This window comes from Carassius auratus, chromosome 14 (genome assembly GCF_003368295.1).
Source record: "Carassius auratus strain Wakin chromosome 14, ASM336829v1, whole genome shotgun sequence".
In the NCBI taxonomy this organism is placed as follows: Eukaryota; Metazoa; Chordata; class Actinopteri; order Cypriniformes; family Cyprinidae; genus Carassius; species Carassius auratus.
The window spans coordinates 16,674,735-16,696,797 of record NC_039256.1 but is presented as its reverse complement, the minus strand read 5'-3'; the positions used below and the strand labels follow the sequence as shown (position 1 = coordinate 16,696,797).

The following is a 22,063-nucleotide window of genomic DNA, read 5'->3' as shown; positions in this document are numbered from 1 at the left end:
CACATGTCATTTAAAAAATATTTTTAAAAAAGACTTGTCGATTATATAAAATATTGAGGTGTGGATTATGTGCAGACCTCAGTCACAAGACACATGTGTGTTGTGAAAGCAAAGTTATTTGGAGTTATTGTATTATGGGTGTCACTGCTGAATTGTTTGCCCAGGGTCATGAGTGTGCCACACGCCTCTCGCTCTCCATATGCCATCGTGACACGTCAAACTGTACATCTTTACTGGCTGTTGAGTTATTGACTTTCAGACTACCATAACACTGTATAATAACTTTCAGTAATCCATCTTCAACAACTATTCTACCTTATAAAAGAAATGCTTAGTTTTTTGAAAGAAATTATTTTTATTTAGCAAGGATGCATCAAAAGTGACAGTACAGACTTTTAAATCATTACAAAAAAATGTTCCTTTAAACATTTTATTCATCACAGAGTGTATTGTGGTTTCCCCAAAAATATGAAGCAGCATAGCTTTCAACACAGAGGGGGAAAAAAATTCCTAAGACCTAATGGCTACTGGAAAAAAAGTTACTTTAAGTTGTAACAATTCCTCACAGCCTATTACTGTTTGTTTTTGTTTATTTATCTGTTTGTTTGTTTATCAAATAAATGTTGCCTTGGTGAGCATAAGAGACGTGTTAATCCTAATAATAGGCTAATAATAATTATAGTAATACTAACAATACATCTTACTGACACCAACATTTAGAAAGATTGACAAAAAATAATAACCTAGGCAAAGTATAGCTACTAACAGAGAAAACACACTTTTGTGTAGGCTAATAAAACTTTTGATTCAAAGGTTAAAAACAGAAATGGTGACAACACCATCTTATGTCACCAACTATCTGTCTCCGGATTTTTTGTAAATATTAACGTTTCACAAATAACGGAGACATGGAACAACTGCATTGAATGGTTACTGTAGCCAAATCATTGATTGCATTGATCCATCTAAATATACTGTGGATTTTAATGAGCCCTTAGGCTCAACACAATATTACTTCCCTTCCCAAAATTAATGAGGCCGCTAATTTGCTTAATTTGCGGGTAAACCCCTAAATTAGATTTGGAGTGACAAGTCAGTATCTAAAGAAGCACGTCCGTACCTCGGGCTGAATTGGAATAATTACATGGGGCTGAGATCAAGGGCGGTATAGAGATAGACCGAGCGATTTTCACTGTTTCCCTGTGATATTGTCTATTGTGTGAAAAGTGGAAGCGTTCGATCTCGGCAGGTCTTTAATTAACTGGAGAAAAACAGGCGATGCACGCGCGCCCCCGGTCAAACGAGGATCATTCACCCGCGCTTGACTGAGTTCCAAAGAAAGGATCCATCGTTTCACGCTCTATAGCTACTCCTGGAGTTTTGTTGCCTACTACAGTAGGCTATGCACCTGTGCTACATTTAGCACGCACACTTTCAAGTTTGTCTTAGCGCATATTTTCACCTTAAAAAGATGCTCACGAACTAAGATCCCAAGCCTGAAGGTTGCATAGCGTTGTCAAAATAGCATTGGCTGTATATTTTAATTAATGAGGTAGTTTACCAAAAACCAATCTTATAAAAAATCTGTAAACTGATGTTTGACGAAGCGCATAACAAACAAAGTGGTTTGCGTTTGCACCTCAAAAAATTCAGGATAAACACTTCTAATTGTTATAGTAATAATGAATTTTCAACATTTAGAGTTGGACGATTCTGTAGACCCAAGGTTGGTTTATTGTTATTATATTTTTTAAACGTGACTAAACACGTGCATCTATAACTATGACGCCATGGGGGCTCATAAACTGACCTTTGATGTGCTCGCAACACCTTCCGCGGTCCTCCGCCGCCGCCCCCCGTCTCAGGGCCTACAGCAGATGGGGAGTGTGTCCCTGTCTGCTCAGGGCTGCAGGCTGTTGCGCTGGCAGTAGGGTAGCGAGAATTAAATATTCATGTAAAAAATGAATGGAGAACCCCTGGACTGAGAGCGTGCCCATTTATTCAGCTCGCGCAAGCCTCATTAACCCGATGACTGGCCAGCAGGTCACGCTGATTTCCTTACCAACATTTAACATCTACCGCCTGTCTCCAAACACACACACCAACAGAGCGGCCGAGAGGAATTCCAGACCTTTATAGTTTCAGAAAATAATTGCCTGTTCAGATAAAACTGAGTAGCCTAGTTCTAGCATGTTTTTACTTTCTATTGTGCATCTGTTTTGACGTTTCTTTGTTCAGCAAATGTAGGTCTGCTTTTCTGTAGCCTATTTTGGCTGCCATCTTCTCCCTTAAAAATATTCAATACAGTTGCTGTGTTATTTTCCAACAATGTCACCAAAACGAGCATAAATAAGGAACAAATTACAGATATTAAACAAAATGTATCTAGGCCTACCTATTTTCAAAATTAAACTTAGATAGCCTATTTAGAATTTAGAAGTCGAGGCAGATTTTAGGTTACATGGTGCACTTGTTTATAAATAAAAAAAAAAAAGACTGAATTGAACAAATAGGCTACAGAAACAAAATGTAGGTAACTTATCTTCAAAAATAAACTTTGATAAAAGCAGTAGGCTAGATTTAGATGCTGCTAGCCTACATGAGATATGCTACTTAGGTAAATACACAAAAATAATAATCATAATAATGAAAAAATATTTAGTAGCCTATAAGTTCACATCAAGAACGAAAACTATAACCATAAAGTTTTTAGATTTCTATGTCTTTGAGAATAGCCTAAGGAATCCACATCACAGTTATAATGATAACGACAAAGAATCGTTGTTTTCCATCTGATGATCGATCAAATCCACCCAATAACTTTTAATTAACGAAACAATTTATTTATTGGTGTCGAGGCTAATATAATATCTTTATCTGTAAAGTTATGGTTCTTGCTGTGAAAGGGCATTATGTATTTTTTTCTGTGGCTTAATAATAGTTTTCATACATCTTGTAAGGACTGCATGCGCATGAGGCGGGAAGAGGAGTAGCCTGCTGGCCGCTGTAAATTAAAACGATGATGCTGTTAAACTATCCCTGGACGCATCGCAGCATATGGGAGACGTTAGTGTTCGGCCTCTGACTGTGAGACGGGTGCCAGGGGACAACAGCTGACTGGGCTGAAGTTTGCTACTATTCAACCCTCATGACTAGCAGCCTCAGAGGTGCCGCCACTGTCATCACGCGCGCGCGCTATCTCTCTCTCTCTCCATCACCTCATTTGAACAAAACAGTCTCGTGTCCAAAAGACGTTGACTTGGACGTTATATATAGCCCGTGGTGTTGTTATTGTCTGAGAAAGAAGTATATATACAGCTATAGCTGTTTAAAATATAATGAAGGCGTCTAAATGCATTTGAAATGTTTCAGTAACCACAAAGGTGATAAGTTATCTAAATATGTGAACAGAAGACCCTTTCGCCTGACGAGGTATAATAGCAACAGAGTAGTTTTCGTATAATTCAGAATTAGACCCTTATATCGACACAACATAAATGCTGCGGTTTATCACTTTTATGTAGCCTAATTTTAGCAAATTTTAAAAGAAAAACTATGTTTTAGGCTGTAAGTAGACTGTTAGCTGATGATAGGCTAATATAAGCAGCAATAGCCTAATTGCATTTTTTTTTCATGGCCGTTTCGTTTGGCTACTTCAATAGTACTCCACCTATGATTTGTCCAAATATTGTTTTGCTTCATTGCTAAATGATTTATGATGAGTCTGAAGACACTTATCAGTTTTCCTGGACTTCTCTGACGACAGGTGCGCCTCACAATCTGCTTTCCACCTGCTCGTTTTATTGCTGCAAGCTTTACAGTTTATTTGAGAAGAAATTTGACGCTGCTATGCAAGTTTCTTGCTGGATTTTATTGGATGCCAATTCCGTTGCTTATCTTGAATAAAGTGGATAAGGATTTTGGATCAAGTCCCTGGAAGTTTGACATTTGGGTTTTATTTCTAAATTTTCAAAATCGATGCAAAATCATTTAAACGCTGATTATGTTTTGTTAGGCTAATTTAAAGTTGTAAAAATATATGAACAAAACACCAGACATCACAAAATATGCAGGCTAAAAGTATAAAATAAATTATGGTTAATATAGTCCTAAGTTACATATATAATTGTAGCCTGTATTTTAATTCACGTATCTAAACGTAGGGCTATAAAATAAATGACAATCATTCTTTGGAAAATATCTTCCATCACTCCAGGAGAATTGACGTGAGGGGAGGAAACAACAACTCTTTATTCTTTATTCTATGGAAGTTTGAGGAGCTTTTCTATTGGCTGTGGCCACTCAACAGGAGCACTGAGGGGAGGAGAGACAGGAGGTGATGCCACTATAAGGCATCCTGTCTGAAGTTAAAGGGCTCACCCTAGACAGTCAGCTCGAGTTCAGCTTTCTCCATACTTTATTTTAGCACATTATACCGGAAATGACAGCAAAAGCCAAACATCTGCACTGGTCAGATGGGAAATTTCGCCAACGACCGGAGGAGTTCACCCTCTCTGAACATTCGCGGTTGACCCGCAGTGACCCACGGGCCTGGATGACCTCCGCGTCCCCTGCGTACTCGCCCTCAGGTGACCACTACGCACACACGTCGGTGGATGCCGCCATAGACAAGTACATGTCCGGAGATAGCAGTCCTTTGACAGCGGAATCCGATCTGGGAAGATCTGAAGGACATGATGGGACCAGACACAATCTCACCGGACCTCAGAGACACAGACGTGTGGCCGCCAACGCCAGAGAAAGACGGCGGATGCACGGATTGAACCGAGCATTTGACAAACTGAGGAGCGTCATTCCTTCTTTGGAGAACGAGAAAAAACTGTCTAAGTATGACACCCTTCAAATGGCGCAGATTTACATCACTGAACTGTCCGAGTTGTTGGAAGGTGTCGTGCAGTCGGAGTGCATTGATCTACGGGACGGATGCGGCGCGTCTGGTAACCATGGGAACCATGGTCCCAGGAGTTCAGCTCAGACTTTGAGGACCAGCATCCCTTACGCAATGGACGCACCTTCTTCTAATTTTGTTCCCGAGAAAAATGATGTCACGTCCAATGCGAGTGATGGCGAATCATCCCATTTCAGCGACATGGAAGACGCACAGACTGGAGGACGCTGACGGCTTTGCTGGATTGACTTAGAAACTGTGACATTCTGATCAATCATCATTTATCTGTCTGTGTTTTAGTAGACACTGAAAGAACCAAAATAGATAGGCCTTATGGATGATGGTTAGTTCTAGACAACGCTTCATTAGTAGCCTACTTGATTGACAAAACTACTGAAAACTCACAAGAAAGGGAAGAAACGAATGAAAACATCTATACAAGCCCTATAGTTGCACTTTATGACATCTACATTTGGATTTTGTTCCACTTCACATGTACAAAACCTCCATCAGCAATGACAAAAATGTTATTTATGTAACTTTGTGCTTTTTTTATTACCACAAAAGTTTAATAAAGATTTTCTTTTCATATATTTATTCGAATAGTTTCAATCCATACGTACTTTATAACAATTAAGTGAACAACACGGATTTTTTTTTTCATACCAAAGGTATCATATTTCACAACCATCACTACTATCTTTTGAAACCGTTTACCTGAAAAATTATTTTTCCGGACAAGTTTTTTCTTTTTTCTTTAAGTTGCATAGTTACGAAAGGTGGCGACAAAGAACGCGTATTTTCTGAGCTGGACGAGTCATTTAAATCATTCACTAAACTGATTCGCTCAAAAGAGTCGCTCAGGTTTGAAACGGATTTACATCACAAATAAAAACAAGACAAATTCATACATTTTCCCTCCATTTTGAATGGTATGGAGGTATGAATTTTGTTGAACATTAAAATGAATAATAGTCTAATGAGTTACAATACTTCATTTGTTTTGTACTAGACTGGCTCTTATTACTGTCTTTCATTTGGTCAGCAGATCACCATAGACAAAAGTTCGTTAAGTATTCTAACCAATGAAATGCTCATTCAGGGTCTGCAATCAAATTCTATTGGCTCGTGCTGTAGTCAGGGTTTGGAGGCAGGAAAGAGCTTCAAATCGGATTGCACTGGATAAAACAAATGAAAGGAATATTTCACCTAAAAATAAAAATTATTTCATAATCATTTACTCAGCCTGAAGTTCGAAACATGTATTAATATTATTAATATTTTATTTTTTTTAACAAACGACAACATTTTGGAAAATGTGGCAAACCTGTATTACTTTTTTTTTTTTACATAAACTATGACATTTTGGAAAATGTGGGCAACCAAACAGTTGCTGGTCCCCTGTGTGGGAAAAAAGAAAAAGAAAAAAGGAAAGAAATAACAATAAAACATAAATAAAACCCTATTCAACTTTGTTGGGACCATCACCTTTTGGGGTTAACTATTCCTTTACATTAAATAATTTGTTGATTATTAAAAAACAAACCATTTTAAACAACTTATACACAAATATACACACTTATACAATATATCTTACAAAACATTTTCAATAAAGATCATTTACATTTAAAAAATATAATTGTCCTTATATTTAACCATCTCATTAGACCTACATATTCTGCATATTATTAGTAAAAGTTTCATGTTAAGGCTTATCGCACACTTTAACGCATATCACTCACAATAATCAGGCTAGCAATGACACTGACCTCAGCTGTAGACAATAAAAACCTCAATCAGTCATCTGCTCATCTAGTCGATCTAACTGTTCTCTGCTTCCCCCACGTGACCTGGGCGGAAATGGGGGTGGAATTTTAGACAGATCTTTAAACAGAATGCCAGAAAGGGTCTCTTTGAAGTCGACAGGGATTTCACTGGAAGTGATAACAGGAGCTTGTTGTTCAGTGTTAGGCTGCTCTTGATCATCACTGTCCTCAGTCTGTCTGTTCTTACGTTTAGCTGCAAAATTCACTGTGCTATAAAGGTCCCGAATATCTGATTGATCCTGCTCACCAGTGCTCTTCTCTGTCCAGTTAGTGTAGGGAGCTTCTTCATTTTTGTCCTCAGAGGGTTCTTGTGGTAATTTCCATTCCTTCTCTTCATCCACGTTTACATCTGTATCCGTGTTTGGTGGTAGACTCGGAGGGGTTGGAACTTTTGGGAGATCAATTTTTGATCTTGGCTTTGGTTGATGAAAAACTGCCGAATACAAAACTTCATCCGAGCTACTTACTGGGCTTTTGACGCAAGGTGGTGGATCTGGTAAGGAGATGAATCTGCGTGGTACTGTTGGGCAGGGTCTATCTTGATTTGTATTGATTGGAGGAAGCTTTTTCACTTTAGGCCTGTCCTGTGGTTTGGATTTAGGCAAGGGGGGCGGTAGTGGTGGGGCTTGTTGAGGAGGAGTGGATGATCCCTTTTGGACATTCTGGAGGGTGAGAACACCTCCAATGATCTTGTGTATTGGCTGCCCGGGTTTTTTAAGTATAGGTGGGCAAGGTCTTTCCTGATTCTTGTTGCCTTGAGGTTGCTTACTGATCTTCGTTTTGTCCCTACCCTGTATTTTGGGTTTTGGTAAAGGTGGTGGGGGTGGAATGGCTTGTGGTATGGATGGTGGATCTTGATTCACATTGATCGGAGGAATATTTTTTACCTTGGGCCTGCCCCGTGGTTTGCTTCTAGGCGAGGGGGGCTTGGGGGCGGTCTCTTGCGGAAGAGCGGTGGCTTGTGCCAGCAGTTCTTGGACACTCTGGTGCATGATGGCCTCTTCAATGGCCCTTTTTATTTGCGCCCCCTGTTTTGACAAGAAAATGAACTGACCCTCCCCAGTGTTACAGCGATGACCTGCCTCAATCATTATTCCCCCCTGAAAAAAAACAATAAATATTGAATCAATAAAGCAAATGTGAACTAATGTTTAAAAAGACACATGCTATTTCATCACAAACACTACCATTCAAACATTTGTGGTCAGTGAGAATTATTATTATTATTTTTTTAAATGAATACTTTTATTCAGGAAGGCCATATTTAACTGATCAAAAGAAACCGTAAATACATTTGAACTGTTACAAAAATTTTCAGTTTCCATTCATCAAAAAAATCCTTGAAAAATTATTTACCGTTTCCACAAAAGCAGCACGACTATTTTCAACACTGATAGTACTTCTAGTATTACTTCTACTACTACTACTAACAATAAATGTTTCTTAAGCAGCAAATCTGCATATTAGAATGATTTCTGAAAGATCATGTGACACTAAAAACTGTAGAAATTGCTGCTGAAAATTCAGCTTTGCCATCACAGGAATACATTTACATTTTAAAACATTCGTAATATTTAGATTACTATATTTTTCAGCTAATTCGCATGCAGCTTTGGTCATCATAACATAAAAATAAATCTATCCCAAACTTTTGAACAGTAGTGTATAGTTTTACAGTAAATAGTTTATATGAGCAAACATGATGATTCAGATTTTTTTTTTCTCATGAGGCACCTTGACTTGGCCAAACCTCCTGAGGAGCCTGTAGGGCCAGTGGTAGATGGCCTGTCCAGTCTTAAGGTCCAGCAGACAAATAGCCTCTTTCTCAGAAGACAGCAGGTATGACCCAGACATCTTGCACCTTTGAGACGCATCTGTGCTCTGGACTGTCACCTGGAACTGGCCTGTGGGGTGGAATTCATAAAAACATCTCTTCACAAAACCCCTCAATCTCTGAGGTCAGACCTCTTGAATTTAACATGAAGACAGAACTAAATGTATTTTACAGCAGTTGCCAAAAATTACGGAGCAGTGAAACGGAATAAATGAAAGGTTGATCTAGAAACAATCTTGATTTTTCAATATTCAAAATGTAAATAAATAAATAAAAAAGGCTGTATACCTAATTTCCTCCAAATCATCTTCACATTTCTTGCATCAGTATATCCAAAAGGGGTTGAAAAGACTAAACTACTTTTTACTACTTATAGTATACTACTTACTAAATAAATAAGCACAGTACATAGACATGAAATATTCATTTGAACTGAGAAAGTATTTTTTATAGACAAACTAAAAAGTTTATAACAATCAGCCTAGTAAACTAACTACTTCATCAATTATACATTTTTTTTTTTTTAATCTGCAGTCCAAGTTTGATTCTAGTTACATATTACCACATACATATTCATATATGTAAGAAAACAGAAGTCTTTCAACTCTATAAAGACTTTTCTGAATTTATTAAAAATAAAACTACTAACAACTGTGTATCTACTAGTGCAGTGCTGTAACTGTACTAAATGTACAAAGGGACCTTAGTTCCTAAAACCTTGAAAACTTTTATGCACGCTTGCATTTATTGCCTCACAACAGTACATCTGTGTGGCTCAAAAACATGTTTCAGATAAGAACAAAATTGTGTTCTTTCACAGTGACCGACCGGAATGAGTTTAAACGGGAATTTCCCAAGTTACTTTGTGTTCCAAAGCATTACCGTTATCTGTGTTACAAATCAGCTTGAGAATGAACGGTTTCTCTAAAACTCAACGGCTAATCATTTACCAAAAAAAAGTAACTTTGCAAAAAAGCATCTGTTATTTAACACTACTGGGTGAGCATTGTAATACTAAGAAAATTAAAAATGAAGTATGCGTTACCTAAAACTTTTCTATGAGGAAGATGATAAACCCTCAAACCAATTTCTTCTAAATAAGATTAAAATACAGAAGCTGAAAAAGCAAACCATAAAATATTCTGCAATACCAAAGATATCCGTCTGTATGTGTACAGGAAACCAACAATAAGAAAAAAAATACAAAAACTTAAACTGAACACAAACTTGAATCTAAACACTATAAATTTAATCAATATGAAACAGGTATTTAAATTGAGAAACTATCCTATTTATTTTCTTAATTGTATACTAACAGCTTTCAATATATATATAGATATATGTAGATATATAGATAGATAGATAGACATGCCATTTTTGTGAAGATTTTAACTAAATTGTTTTAATTCATGACAATCGACTGATTATCAAATAATATGTTTGAGAGTGACCATTTTGTGCTCTTATTTTTTTTCGATCTATGTAGATAAAAGGCCACGCATGTCTGACCTCAATAAAAACACTGAGTAATGGAAATGTTCATCTGCACTATTAAGACACACCCTCTTGCTCAACTGCAACAGACAGTTTGGTAACACCTAGGTTAACAGCAGATAATCGTCACTGTAGTTCTGCATCAGCTTTGCTGCTAGAGAAGAGTATTTGAGCCCATTCTCACCTGCTCCCCAGGTGGAGTAGAGGTCATTGTCAGCCGGTGTCGTACATTTATCTTTAATGGTATCTTCGGTTCTTTTGGTCTTCTAAAAATATCAGAAAGTGGATAAGTACATTAGTAATTCCTCTTTTTTTTATCATATCATTCTTTGCAAAAAAAAAAGTTTAAGAAAACTTTTGTGCAATCACATACTCAAAGGTGCGGTTATCAACACTTCCTCTGTGATGGTTTAGCAGTTGTGTGAAAGCTGTACCTTAACTTCATAAATATGTTGACTTTAGTTACTTTAGTAGTGGGAAAATGTCCTTCATTATGACTTGCTTTATGTTACGAGAGAGATGCAACAAATATTATTTAATAAACTTGTTTCACCAATCCTTTTTCTTTTGGTTTCTGGTCTTGCAGATTGAATATGAGACAAAATGTAGTGTTAACTAGTTTATGGTATCAGACAAACTTGCCTTTGGATATCAGAATGGATTAAAATGGACTGATGGGGTCTGGAAAAGAGTCTGGATCCAACGTCTTGGCAGAATTGAACACTATCATCCATATTTCTGATTAAACAATCTTGGTATTACCTGGCATAGTTTTTTTTTGTTTTTCAATTTCACTTTGACACATGTAGCTCAAACGGTAGAATAAAGTCCTAGCAATGCCGAGGTCATCAATCCGATTCCCAAGGAATGCATGAATTGATTAAATGTCTTCCTTGAATGCAATGCAAGTTGATTCAAATAAAAGTCAAATATGGGTTTGCCCGTATCCATAATCCACCTTTGGATTGCTTAGTTGGGGTATAAAAGAGACTAAATATTCAGTGATATTAATGATTTGACTGTACTTACACCACAGGGTGAGAAAAAAAACTCAAACTTAATAAATCAGAATGATGACATTATTGGCTTTGTAAAAGTGAGCAGAAGTCTTATATTTGATGACGTGTGCATCACCGATTGTGTTATTTCCCTGTTTATTACTGTATAAAGCGAATTGTAAATAAAGCCTTGGCTTGTTTGACTTGACCTTACCTGAAATGCTACCTGGCACAGAACATTTATCCAGTCCTCCTGGGAGGGGGCAGCGATGGTGTAGGTGGATGAGATGGTGTTTAAAAAGAAGGCAGAGCAACCTGTGGGACAGCTTTCTCCTGGGGCTGGAGTGATGCTCAGACAGTCTGTCAGGCGGATCACCCGTTTGTCCATCTTCCTGAGCCCTGAAGGCCTCGGGATGGCGGACCCCGTCAGTCCCCCTCTATCACGCATGTCATACAGCTCCATCCGGCCGATACCTGCAGGACTGGGCTCAAACAGAATCAGCCAGGATTTCCGCCAGATCTTCTGCAGGAACAAGGGGAGATGTTAGTTTTAATTGAGGCTACGGCAGACTGAAGAAAATGAATTATTTCGGCACATAACTCGGAAGGGTTTAACATCAAACTCTCTGGTTCAATACTCCTCCATTAAGACCGGTTAGATATTTGGGAGAACACGCCAGAGGGAGCAGAAGTTCTGAAACGGTTCTTCGTTTTATCTCCCATGCATGATTCATGGCCATTAAACGCTACCATGAAGATGGAAGCACCTCAGGTGGTTAACCAGCTGCCGTTTCCCTTCTCTAGTAATAATGTACAGCTGGGCTTGTTGTAAATATTTAAAGGGATGTTTTAAGGCTGTTATAACTGTGATTATCAATGGTACATCCCAACTTTTTCCAACCAAAATATCATTACTTCATACTTAAATTACATTACAGGGATAGTTCATATGAAAATTCAGTCAGGCTCATGTTGTTCTAAATCTGTATGACTTTTTTCTTCTGTGGAACACAAATGATAAGACTTTGTAGAATGTTAATAACTAAACAACACTGGAGATCATTAGCTATGGACCAAAAAAATAAATAAAAAAACTCTTAACTTTATCTTAAAGAAAGTCGTGCAGGGAAGAGAAATGTAAGATTTTGCCTCAGATGGTAAACTTTAATCTTTACATCTCAGATTAATTTAAATCTAATATCCTTCAAATATATGTCTGACATTTTAATTAACTGACTTTTATTCCCGCACAATCTGATCTCATGACCTGAACTAGCTAATAAACTCAGCTAGATGAGCAAGAAACAGAATATAATATACCATTAATAGAAGTAATATAAAAAGAATAAAAACTAGCGCATCAAATAGCATTAGTACTCTTGAATTTTGTAAAATGATTTTTTAAGTTTTCGGTAAACAACCTCACCTTCCCAAACTTGACCCCCTGCAAAAAGAGCAGACCCTCTTTAGAGATTACATCCATTGTGCTTGTTTGCCTCCAAGTGCGCCAGTTCCTCTATTTTCTACAGAAGGTGACAAAAGAGAGAGAGAGAGAGAGAGAGAAACGATGTATGATGCTAAACTTGATATTAAGCAAGTGCTTCTGTGAGGTTAAGGGACCACGTCATTCACCAACAGGCGGCTAAAAATGGTCACCACTTATTTCCTCCAAAGTTGAAAACTTTACCTTGACGTGTTCTTTTATTAATAATCATCCAAACTTGGTTGTAAACAGGACAATGTCAGAGAAGAATTTTATTGCAGTTTGCATTATAAAATAAAGAGGGTGGCATAAGCCGGTCATCATTTATTTACACTGGATGTGCAGCAAAAAAACAAAACCAATTAACTGTCAAAAACATCCCTGAGTGGGTTTCAGACAAACACCTAACAATTCAGCTGTTACAATAATATATGACAATGTTATTATGCAGCAAAACCTACTGAGAACTCAGAACAAGGAAAAGCTAACTTTTTCATATTTTTTCTTACACAAGGCTTTTTGACTGCATTAATACAAGAAATAGTTTGACTGAAATGAATAAACAAATGTACAATTCCAAGAATGATACATTTTGAGTAACTGAGTAAGTGACGTGACATACAGCCAAGTATGGTGACCCATACTAGGAATTCGTGCTCTGCTTTTAACCCATCCAAAGTGCACACACACAGCAGTGAACACACACACATCGTGAACACACACGGAGCAGTGAGAAGCCACTTATGCTGCGGCGCCCGGGGAGCTGTTGGGGGTTCGGTGCCTTGCTCAAGGGCACCTCAGTCGTGGTATTGAGGGTAGAGAGAGCGCTGTACATGCACTCTCCCACCTAAAATTCCTGCCGGCCCGAGACTCAAACTCACAGCCCTTCGATTGCGAGTCCGACTCTTTAACCATTAGGCCACGACTTTGTACAGAATGATTTAAGACCGAAGAGCCTCTCTCAAGAAAGATTTGACGGCAAAGTAACAAACAGCATTGAAAATCCATGGAGCTGTTGGCCAGATAGTCCTTGCGGCCGATTTTGGTGTCCTGTTCTGTCTGCATGGCCTCCAGTTTGGGACAGTCTGTGATCCTTTGATCCAGAGACTCTCTCTCCTAGGATGGAAAAATAAGAGGTAAATATCTTATACTTTTGAGCACTGCGAAGTCTCTTGTGCAGTAATGTTGCAATCATTTTGGGCATGTGCTCAACCAGCTACATAAGCTTGTTTCAGCAATAAGTACATAATGTGTACCTCCAATATCCAGCACCATCTCATCTCGCGTCTAGAGAACCTGCAGCACAGGAGGAACCTTCTGCTTGGCTTCAATCAACAAAGCTTTCAGATCCATTTGTACAGACTCATCTGAAAAAAAGGATTTTGATGCTCAATTTTCTCAATATTCTCTGAATAAACAAATCATTGTGTTGTGTGTGATAGTTAACGATGACAAGAAACGAAAACGGAAAGACAAACACCAAAGATAAATCTATACATAAAAAAAAAAGAAACACCACATCCTTTGTAGATAAATGTTGTGGCAACTCCAGTCTTTCCAGATCTACCAGTTCTGCCTATTCTATGGACTTTGAAATAAAAATGACATGCATGCGTTACAAACATCTGGCAGCTGCAGTTAAATTATGCAGGAGTTTATCTTAGAACTTACTTCACTTTTCCTATCAAGTTGGTTTCAAAGTTGGTTTAGTGGTTGTATAAACTTCTGTCAAATGTTTGGCCTAAAAGAAGTGCTTGTACTATTGTTGCTCAAAATAAACTCAGATGGTCCAGCAGTCATTTAATTAATTAATCCTAAATCACACCAATTTGATTTGAGAAATTGGTTTTAAATCCACAGCCCTAACAGCGAACTCTATTGTAATTTAATTTCAAATATAACTTTATTCCTGTGATGGCAAATCTGAATTTTCAGCATCATTACTCCAGTCTTCAGTGTGACATGATCCATCAGAAAAAAAATGATTGTAATTTGCCATATCCCATAAATGCTGAAAACAGTGGTGTCCCTAAATTTTTTGATGAATAGAAAGCTCAAAACAACAGCGTTTATTTAAAGCAGAAGACTCTTCTGTAGCATTATAAAGGCACTTTTGTGTGTAAATAAATACATACATCTTACTGACCTCAAACATTTGAACGGTAGTGTATACAAACCAATAAGGCCAAAAACCAATCATCTAAAAAACGTACCATAGTTCTCAATCTCCTCTGGCAAGTCATAATTCAAAAATAACACACTGTTTATTGAGGAGCGTGTGGTTGAACTGTATTGTCCTGTTTACCTTTGTGCTAAACAGTCACATTCATAATGATTATATATTTAAGGTAAAACAAACAGCAGTTGTTAGTGCATGATCATGGTCAAGTGAAGCCACATACACTTAGCTGCTGGTGACAATCTTCGGACATAGTTTGAACACGTTTAGCACCCTCATCACACAGTGCTATAATAGGAGCCAGACCACAGCAGAAGCTGACACCCGGTGGAGAGCACTTGTAGCTGCAGGAAATGGCATTCATAAAGCTAATTGATGGTGTTTGTGCTACAAGCAGATTGAGGTGGATGATGTCAAACCTTTTCCTCCGTGAATAGCCCCCATCTCAACACCTTTCAGCAGAAGATACTTGCGTATGGCATCTACTTCTGCTTTTTTCTTAGCGAATATTAATACCTAAAAAACAACACGGGAAGGATGATTGTTCGAATTATGATTATGTAGGGTTCTCAGAATTTATTTTTTAAGAAGAGCAAGAAGCTACGTACTGGCGGTGGGGTCTTCTGGAGACACTCCAGGAGATAAACCATTTTGGCCTCCTCTTTAACATAGTCCACTTCCTAAAAGTGACAGGATGTATATATATCAGGCATGTGATCAGCTAGAGACAAAAAAAGGAAAATCTGACCCCGCCCTAAACCACACGCACAAGCCACGCCCACAACACGCATTATTAAAAATATTTATTTTAGCACATTAAAATATATACATCTTATATTGTAAAAAATACACACTGTCCTGTAAAAAAGGCAGAATTTATTTGATCAAAATATAGTTTTCACTTCTGGATTTTTTTTTGTTTTGTTTGTTTGTTTCAAACAGAGATCGCGATTCTCCCATGATTTGAACTAAGCAAAATAACACGTAATTTATTTAAAACAGTTGTGCTGCTTTATATTTTTATGGAAACCGGGATTTATCTTTTTAGGATTTTTATTTAATAAAAAGTTGAAACAAAGAACAGCACGTGTTTGAAATATAAATCTTTTGTAAAATAATAAATGTCTATACCACGGCGTTTGATTTGAATTTGAATTAACATGGTATATACAGAACCTCTTAAGTTAAATTTAATACCTTTTACTACCTTTTTAATACCTTAAAAATATTTTTTAATACCAGCGCGACTTCAAGCTGCAACTGTAAATTAAATATCTTTCCAAATGGAATAACATATTGCATCACAATGTAAGGAGGTCATTACATCTTAACATCAACACTGGACTCAAAAACCGCCCCAGAGATAAGAATAGAAGGAGGAAGGAGACATCTTTTTCATAGATCATTAGTCAGGAAGTCTGATGTGTGAGCAATCTAAAAAAGAGGTGGCCATGAAGTAAGCACATGTGTTATTAAAATAAATTAAGCTGATACATTTAAGTAAAGCAGAGGGATTAATCAAGATGTTACAATGGCTTCGCAGAAAACACGGCTTCACGGGGCTTATTGCTTTATTAGACAACCTTAGCCTATAATTATAGCATTATTAACCTAAAGTAAAACATGAGCCAAGTGTTGGGCTATATTTGACAGTGATAGATATGTCAGGACTGTTTTGTCAAAGTTAGATCATTGGTTCTCCAGCTGTGACTCACTATTGGTGGTACTCAGGATACACTTAAACATGCAATAAAATCATTTAAACAAAATCTTTATAATTTATGTTTGGCTTTATCAGAGCCATGCTAAACCTTCAGATTAAGCATCACAATGAGTCTATAACACTATGCCCACCACAAGCCATGTCAATGTTAGTCACAATGGTGGTATTTGGAAAGCCTAATATTTTCTGAGAGGCTAGATATTTAGTCAATTTGAGAGGTGGAGCAGGACCCCATGGCCTGCCTGCTTGTGGCCTAGACTGGAGATATTAACCATGAATCTGCATATTTAACAGGTAAATTAGTCTACTCCAACCTCCATTTAATTAAACACATTTTCCAATATTATAGCTACCATCACCGAAAAGCAACAGTAGGCTAAATAATAAAATGATCACAAACAAATTCAAGAAAATGTTAAAATACAAACAACTAGGTAAGCTTATAGGTCTACCAAACAGGGTTTAGAGGATTTTACAATTTGTTTTTATTTTTTTGTGATTTTTGCGATCAAAATTACTGATTTTGCTGCAGCTTTTCTCAAAATTTGCAATTATATTTGCGGCATTTCTTACTGTTTTGCAGTGAAAATATACCACAGAGAACATTCTTCTAACACTGTTATGACTTTTCTGACTTCGAGAACCACTGTAGGTCTTCAGACTAACGTTTGAGGACACCTGCACTAGTGCCATTAAGTTCTACAGAAGGTGGCTCCAGCACCTGACAGTAAAGCACCTTAATCACACATTTACATCTCAGAGACATCTAATGTCTGCATTTATGCAATATGTATTTTTAAGAGTGCTTGTTCATCTGCAGTACATATCTAAGATGTTTCATGTCAGATGTCAAATAGACATTTATTAGAATGCATGTAAAACCGCTTCTGAGACGTTTATCAGAGTAAATTAAATTTATGCATTTAGCAGATGCTTTGTCCAAAGGGACTTACAGTGCATTCAGGCTAACATTTTTTACCTAACATGTGTTCCCTGGGGATCGAACCAACAGCCCTGCGCTGCTAACGCAATGCTCTACCACTTGAGCCACAGGAACAGAAAGTGGCTCCAGTGCACAGCAGATAAATATAATAAATATATGTAATAAATATATTACATCTGATCAAATGTACTTTTATTACTGTCATTCATAATGTCTAAATATAATTTAATGAATACAAAAACATGTAAGCTATATTAGTGGAAATGGCCTATAAGTACTTCTCTGCAGCCATCTAATAGTGATCATCTTTTTTTTTTTTTATTAAGTGTTTACTTTCCTACATTATAAAACTTTTAGTTTTATACATGGGGGAAACCTATTAAAGCTGCAGTAGGTAACTTTTGTAAAAAATGTATTTTTTACATATTTGTTAAACCTGTCATTATGTCCTGACAGTATAATATGACAGATAATCTGTGGGAAAAAAAAAAAAAAAATCAAGCTCCTCTGGCTCCTCCCAGTGGCCCGTTGCCATTTACAGAAATACACCACTCACGGTAAGAAACAACCAAGGTCTTTCTTTGACTGAATGCATTGCGATGACATCACGGGACACTTCTAACTCCAGGTTATGCGGGTATTTCGTGGCAATTATGAAAATGTGCGATCTTTTGTGAAAATTGGTCAGAAAACTTGCATTTCCCCATGTTTTGATGACTGAATGGAAGCGAGCTTGCGTTTGGCAGCAATCCAGTCAGTTACCCAGTTTGTTTCAGTGCGCTCGAATGAACACCTCACATGATATCTCTCAGGTCCTTCTCTCAACATATAAATAAATCCACACAAATTTTAGAACTAAATTTTAGATTTTAGAAATTTTAGAAATTTTGTGCACTTAACACAAATTTAAAATGTATCTAAAAATATTTAGCTCAAAAATGTAATACCTCGTCAGATGACGTTTATTACTTTTTAATACCCTTAATTTTGGCTAATTTCATTTACTACCTTTTACAACCCCGCGGACAACCTGATCAATGCATCTTTGATGAATAAAATGTATTAATACCTCAAAAAAAAAAAAAACCCAAACTTTTAAAACAGTAGTGTGTGTTTCGCAACACTCCAAAAAAATACAAAGAAAACAAAAATTGACCTTGGCAATGTTTACAGAACAACTAAAAGGATGGAAAGGAACACTAGGAAAGAATAATGCTGTGCCTCGCCTGAATCTAAATGTCTTACCTGGATGACGTCCAAGCTTGCAGCTCCAGCTCTGCCCACATTAATGGTGATGGGTTTCACTAAAGCTTTTACTTTTGGCAAAGTTCTGGATCTTCTTGGGCACAGTGGCACTGAAAAGTAGCGTTTGTCTCTGACCCTTAATAAAATCATAATAATGAGCAAAAAAAAGCAATCTGGTTATAAAAAAAAAAAAAACAAACAAAAAAAACATTCGATACCTCTAAAACACTATTTTTCCGAGTTCTAAAGCCACTAAATATTTAAGAAAACACTGAAAAAGGGAGGGTAACATTTGACTATATTTACTGACTAAATGCTATATAACCTAAACAGTACCATGAGATTTGCACAAAAGTACCTTAAAGTAAGAGAAGATGGTCCTGATGTCCTCCTCAAAACCCATGTCAATCATCCAATCAGCCTCGTCCAGAGCCAGATAGCGGCAGATATCGAGACTAACCATCTTCTTGTTCAGCAGGTCCATCAGTCTGCCTGGAGTGGCCACCGTCATGTGCACCCTGCTACAATCACACAGTCATTCTCAGGTTTATAAGGGATTTCTAAAGCAACCAGCAATCCACAAAAAAAGCCATTTCAATGTCTCAATCTTTTTGACCTTTTCCTCTTTAAACTTCATGAGGTGTATATTTAAACTCTTTAAACAATATGACTCACTGTTTTACCACCTCCATCTGTTCTTTGACAGACATGCCCCCAATACACAGAGCACAGCGCAACTGAGGAGCACCTTCATCCTCGAAGAGTTTCCAGTAGTATTCAATGATACTACGTGTCTGTCTCGCCAGCTCCCTCTACAGATGGAGAGAAAGACACGCAATAAATAAATGACCATACTGCTGCTCTCTGGTGTCTGTCCTGTCTGGCTCTTGGCTTATGATTTGTATGATGAAATATGGTGAAATACTTGTTACATACAGGTAATGGGCTTCTCATTTTTCAGGCAGATGACACAGGATGTGGGCTTACAGAAGGACAGATGATGGTCCCTTTCTCTTACAGAAGGGTGGCCGTTTCTCCTGCTCCAGACAAAACTTAATGATGGGCAGCGTGAAAACAAGCCAGTAAAGGCAATGCCAATCATGTCCCTCCCTGCCAGAGAGACTAAAACAAAAATTCATTTTATAACTACAAATATATATATATATATATATATATATATATATATATATATATATATATATATATATATATACATAACACACACACACATGCATAACCTCCTGATATTGCATGATAATTGCTAAATATTACCTCAAGCCCACATGCAACTCACATGGTTGGTATTCCTTGAATCTGAACATGTGTCTTCAGTCCTTTCAGGACTGCTGCAAAGACCATTAAAGTTGAGAGCAGGCCATTAGCAAAGAATGTAACAGGGTGCATTCCAGCTGAAGAGAAAATAAGATAATTGCTGTTGTCATAATTTGCACACACACACAAAAAAAAAGATGAATCAATGGAAAGTTAAAGGCAGCTCACCTTGTTTTTATTGGGTCTTCATATGTGATACCTTTGGCTATTTCCTTCACAGACATTAGAGGTGATAAAGATATTACAATATGCTTTTTTATGATGATAAGTACTTATAACCAATACATTGATTAATCTGGTAAATTATTCTGTCGTCGCTTACCTCTGCCTTCAGCCACGCTCTCCAGAATCTTTTCTTCCTCTTTCAACCGTTTCTCCTTGGTAGAATCCTTTCGAGCTGCAATTATTAATAAGATTTTAGGATAAATAACAAATGAAAATAAAAAAAGACAAAATGAAACTACTTAAGAATTGATGTTGTATTTACAAAACAAAACAACAAAAAACTATTGGTTTTCTTATTTGATTAGTAGCCTAGAATCTTTGTGCAAAAATCTTTAATACTTGAATCACTTACATAAAAAAAAATTAATAATAATAATTTCTATAAAAACTAGATCTTTATGTACTTCCAGGTTTATATTTCATTTTGACTCATTGATTTTCACACATAGGTTGGACAAACTAAAGCATTTTAATAATGTGATAAGCTTTTTTAAAGAGAACTCATTATAAATACTCAATTTACAAAAATTAAAAACGGAATATCCCAACAGAAAGACTGAAATGACGCTCTCCAAACTCTATTTGTAGAGTGGTTCTAAACCAAGTGGACTTAACAAACATGGTGGCTGCAACATGATTGAATTACTTAAATTATTAATAAAATTAATTGAATGCTAAAAATACAATAAAGATGTTAACTTTGATGTTAATCATATTTCTTTCTCAAAGCAAAAAATATTTGTTGTTGTTGTTTAAGTTTATTGAAACTTATAGAATCATAAAATGAATTGTGGTTGCTTAATTTCCCTATATTGACGCTCTGATTGAGACCCCACTGCATTAGACCGTAAACAAGCAATGAAGCACAGGGGAGGGTGTAAAGACCTTCAGCTTTCTCCTGGAGATGTTGGTGCTGGTCCAGCAGACAGACATTTGATCGGGGACCCAGACCCTCATCCTCATCTTTCTGCTCTCTGCCACTATCTTTCTGTTCCTCCTCTGTGAGTGCTTTCCCATGAAAACGCATCACCTTCTGGAGCTTAGAGTCATATCAAATAAACACAGGCATTAGGATGCTAGGACATAGAACAGCAAAAGCATGACTTATCGCTGTAATCTTAGTAGCAGTTGCCTACCATCTGCTGTTTTCTGATCTTAACAGGAACATACGGCAGTCATCATCTTCTGAGCCCTCTGATCCTGACTTCTCTGAATAGTTTCTCTGACAATAACATAAGTCACAAAGTGTTACATATAATACAAACTGCATACATGTCATACATACAGCATCACATGAAGTTATGTAGCAGTTCAGAACCAAATATTATCTTCTTACTGTTTTATATAAATTACACTAAAGCTATTTATTTTCGATACATTTTAATTCGCTTTATAAAATTCTAAAACGTCATTACACATCAGGTAACCTGTACAGAAAAATCTTTTACATTTTTTATACAGTGAATGGGGTTAAACCTGTTGCTCGAATTTATTTACTTATCAAGGTGCGTTATTATTAAAACTCACCTTTTTGGGTGGGTTTTCCGTTCCCATGATACTCGCTGTTATAAGCTTTAAGGTTATAATTTAGCGAAGATATTTAGTACAATAATTAGACAGATAAATGTTACATTACACCCAAAACAAGCATTGTTTATACACTAGCCAGCTAGCATGTCACGCTGCTAATGTTCCACGGAAGCGTGACGTACAGCTTACGTACACTACGTAGACCCAAAAGGTACGAACCAAGGTATTTTGAAAATGTAAAAGAATATATATATATATATATATATATATATATATATATATATATATATATATATATATATATATATATATATATATATATATATATATATATATATTAGT

General features: G+C 36.8%; 2 protein-coding genes and 1 pseudogene across 2 annotated transcripts; 1 reads left to right on the top strand and 2 right to left on the bottom strand.

Moving 5' to 3' along the window:
• Window positions 1–4,113: 4,113 nt before the first annotated feature.
• On the top strand, window positions 4,114–6,159 carry LOC113113833 (protein Fer3-like). The gene has a single exon (XM_026280328.1). The coding sequence runs from the start codon at window positions 4,442–4,444 to the stop codon at window positions 5,138–5,140; it is 699 nt and encodes a 232-aa protein (XP_026136113.1). The 5' UTR covers window positions 4,114–4,441; the 3' UTR covers window positions 5,141–6,159.
• Window positions 6,160–6,272: 113 nt separating this feature from the next.
• LOC113113832 (docking protein 3-like) lies at window positions 6,273–13,255 on the bottom strand. Its single transcript, XM_026280326.1, has 5 exons — window positions 12,488–13,255; window positions 11,276–11,584; window positions 10,248–10,329; window positions 8,470–8,639; window positions 6,273–7,835 (listed from the first exon to the last, which is right to left on the bottom strand). Exons 1-5 carry the CDS (start codon window positions 12,542–12,544, stop codon window positions 6,702–6,704), a joined length of 1,752 nt encoding a protein of 583 aa, XP_026136111.1. The 5' UTR covers window positions 12,545–13,255; the 3' UTR covers window positions 6,273–6,701.
• Window positions 13,256–13,917: 662 nt separating this feature from the next.
• Window positions 13,918–21,882, bottom strand: LOC113113309 (probable ATP-dependent RNA helicase DDX41; annotated as a pseudogene).
• Between the last annotated feature and the right edge of the window lie 181 nt (window positions 21,883–22,063).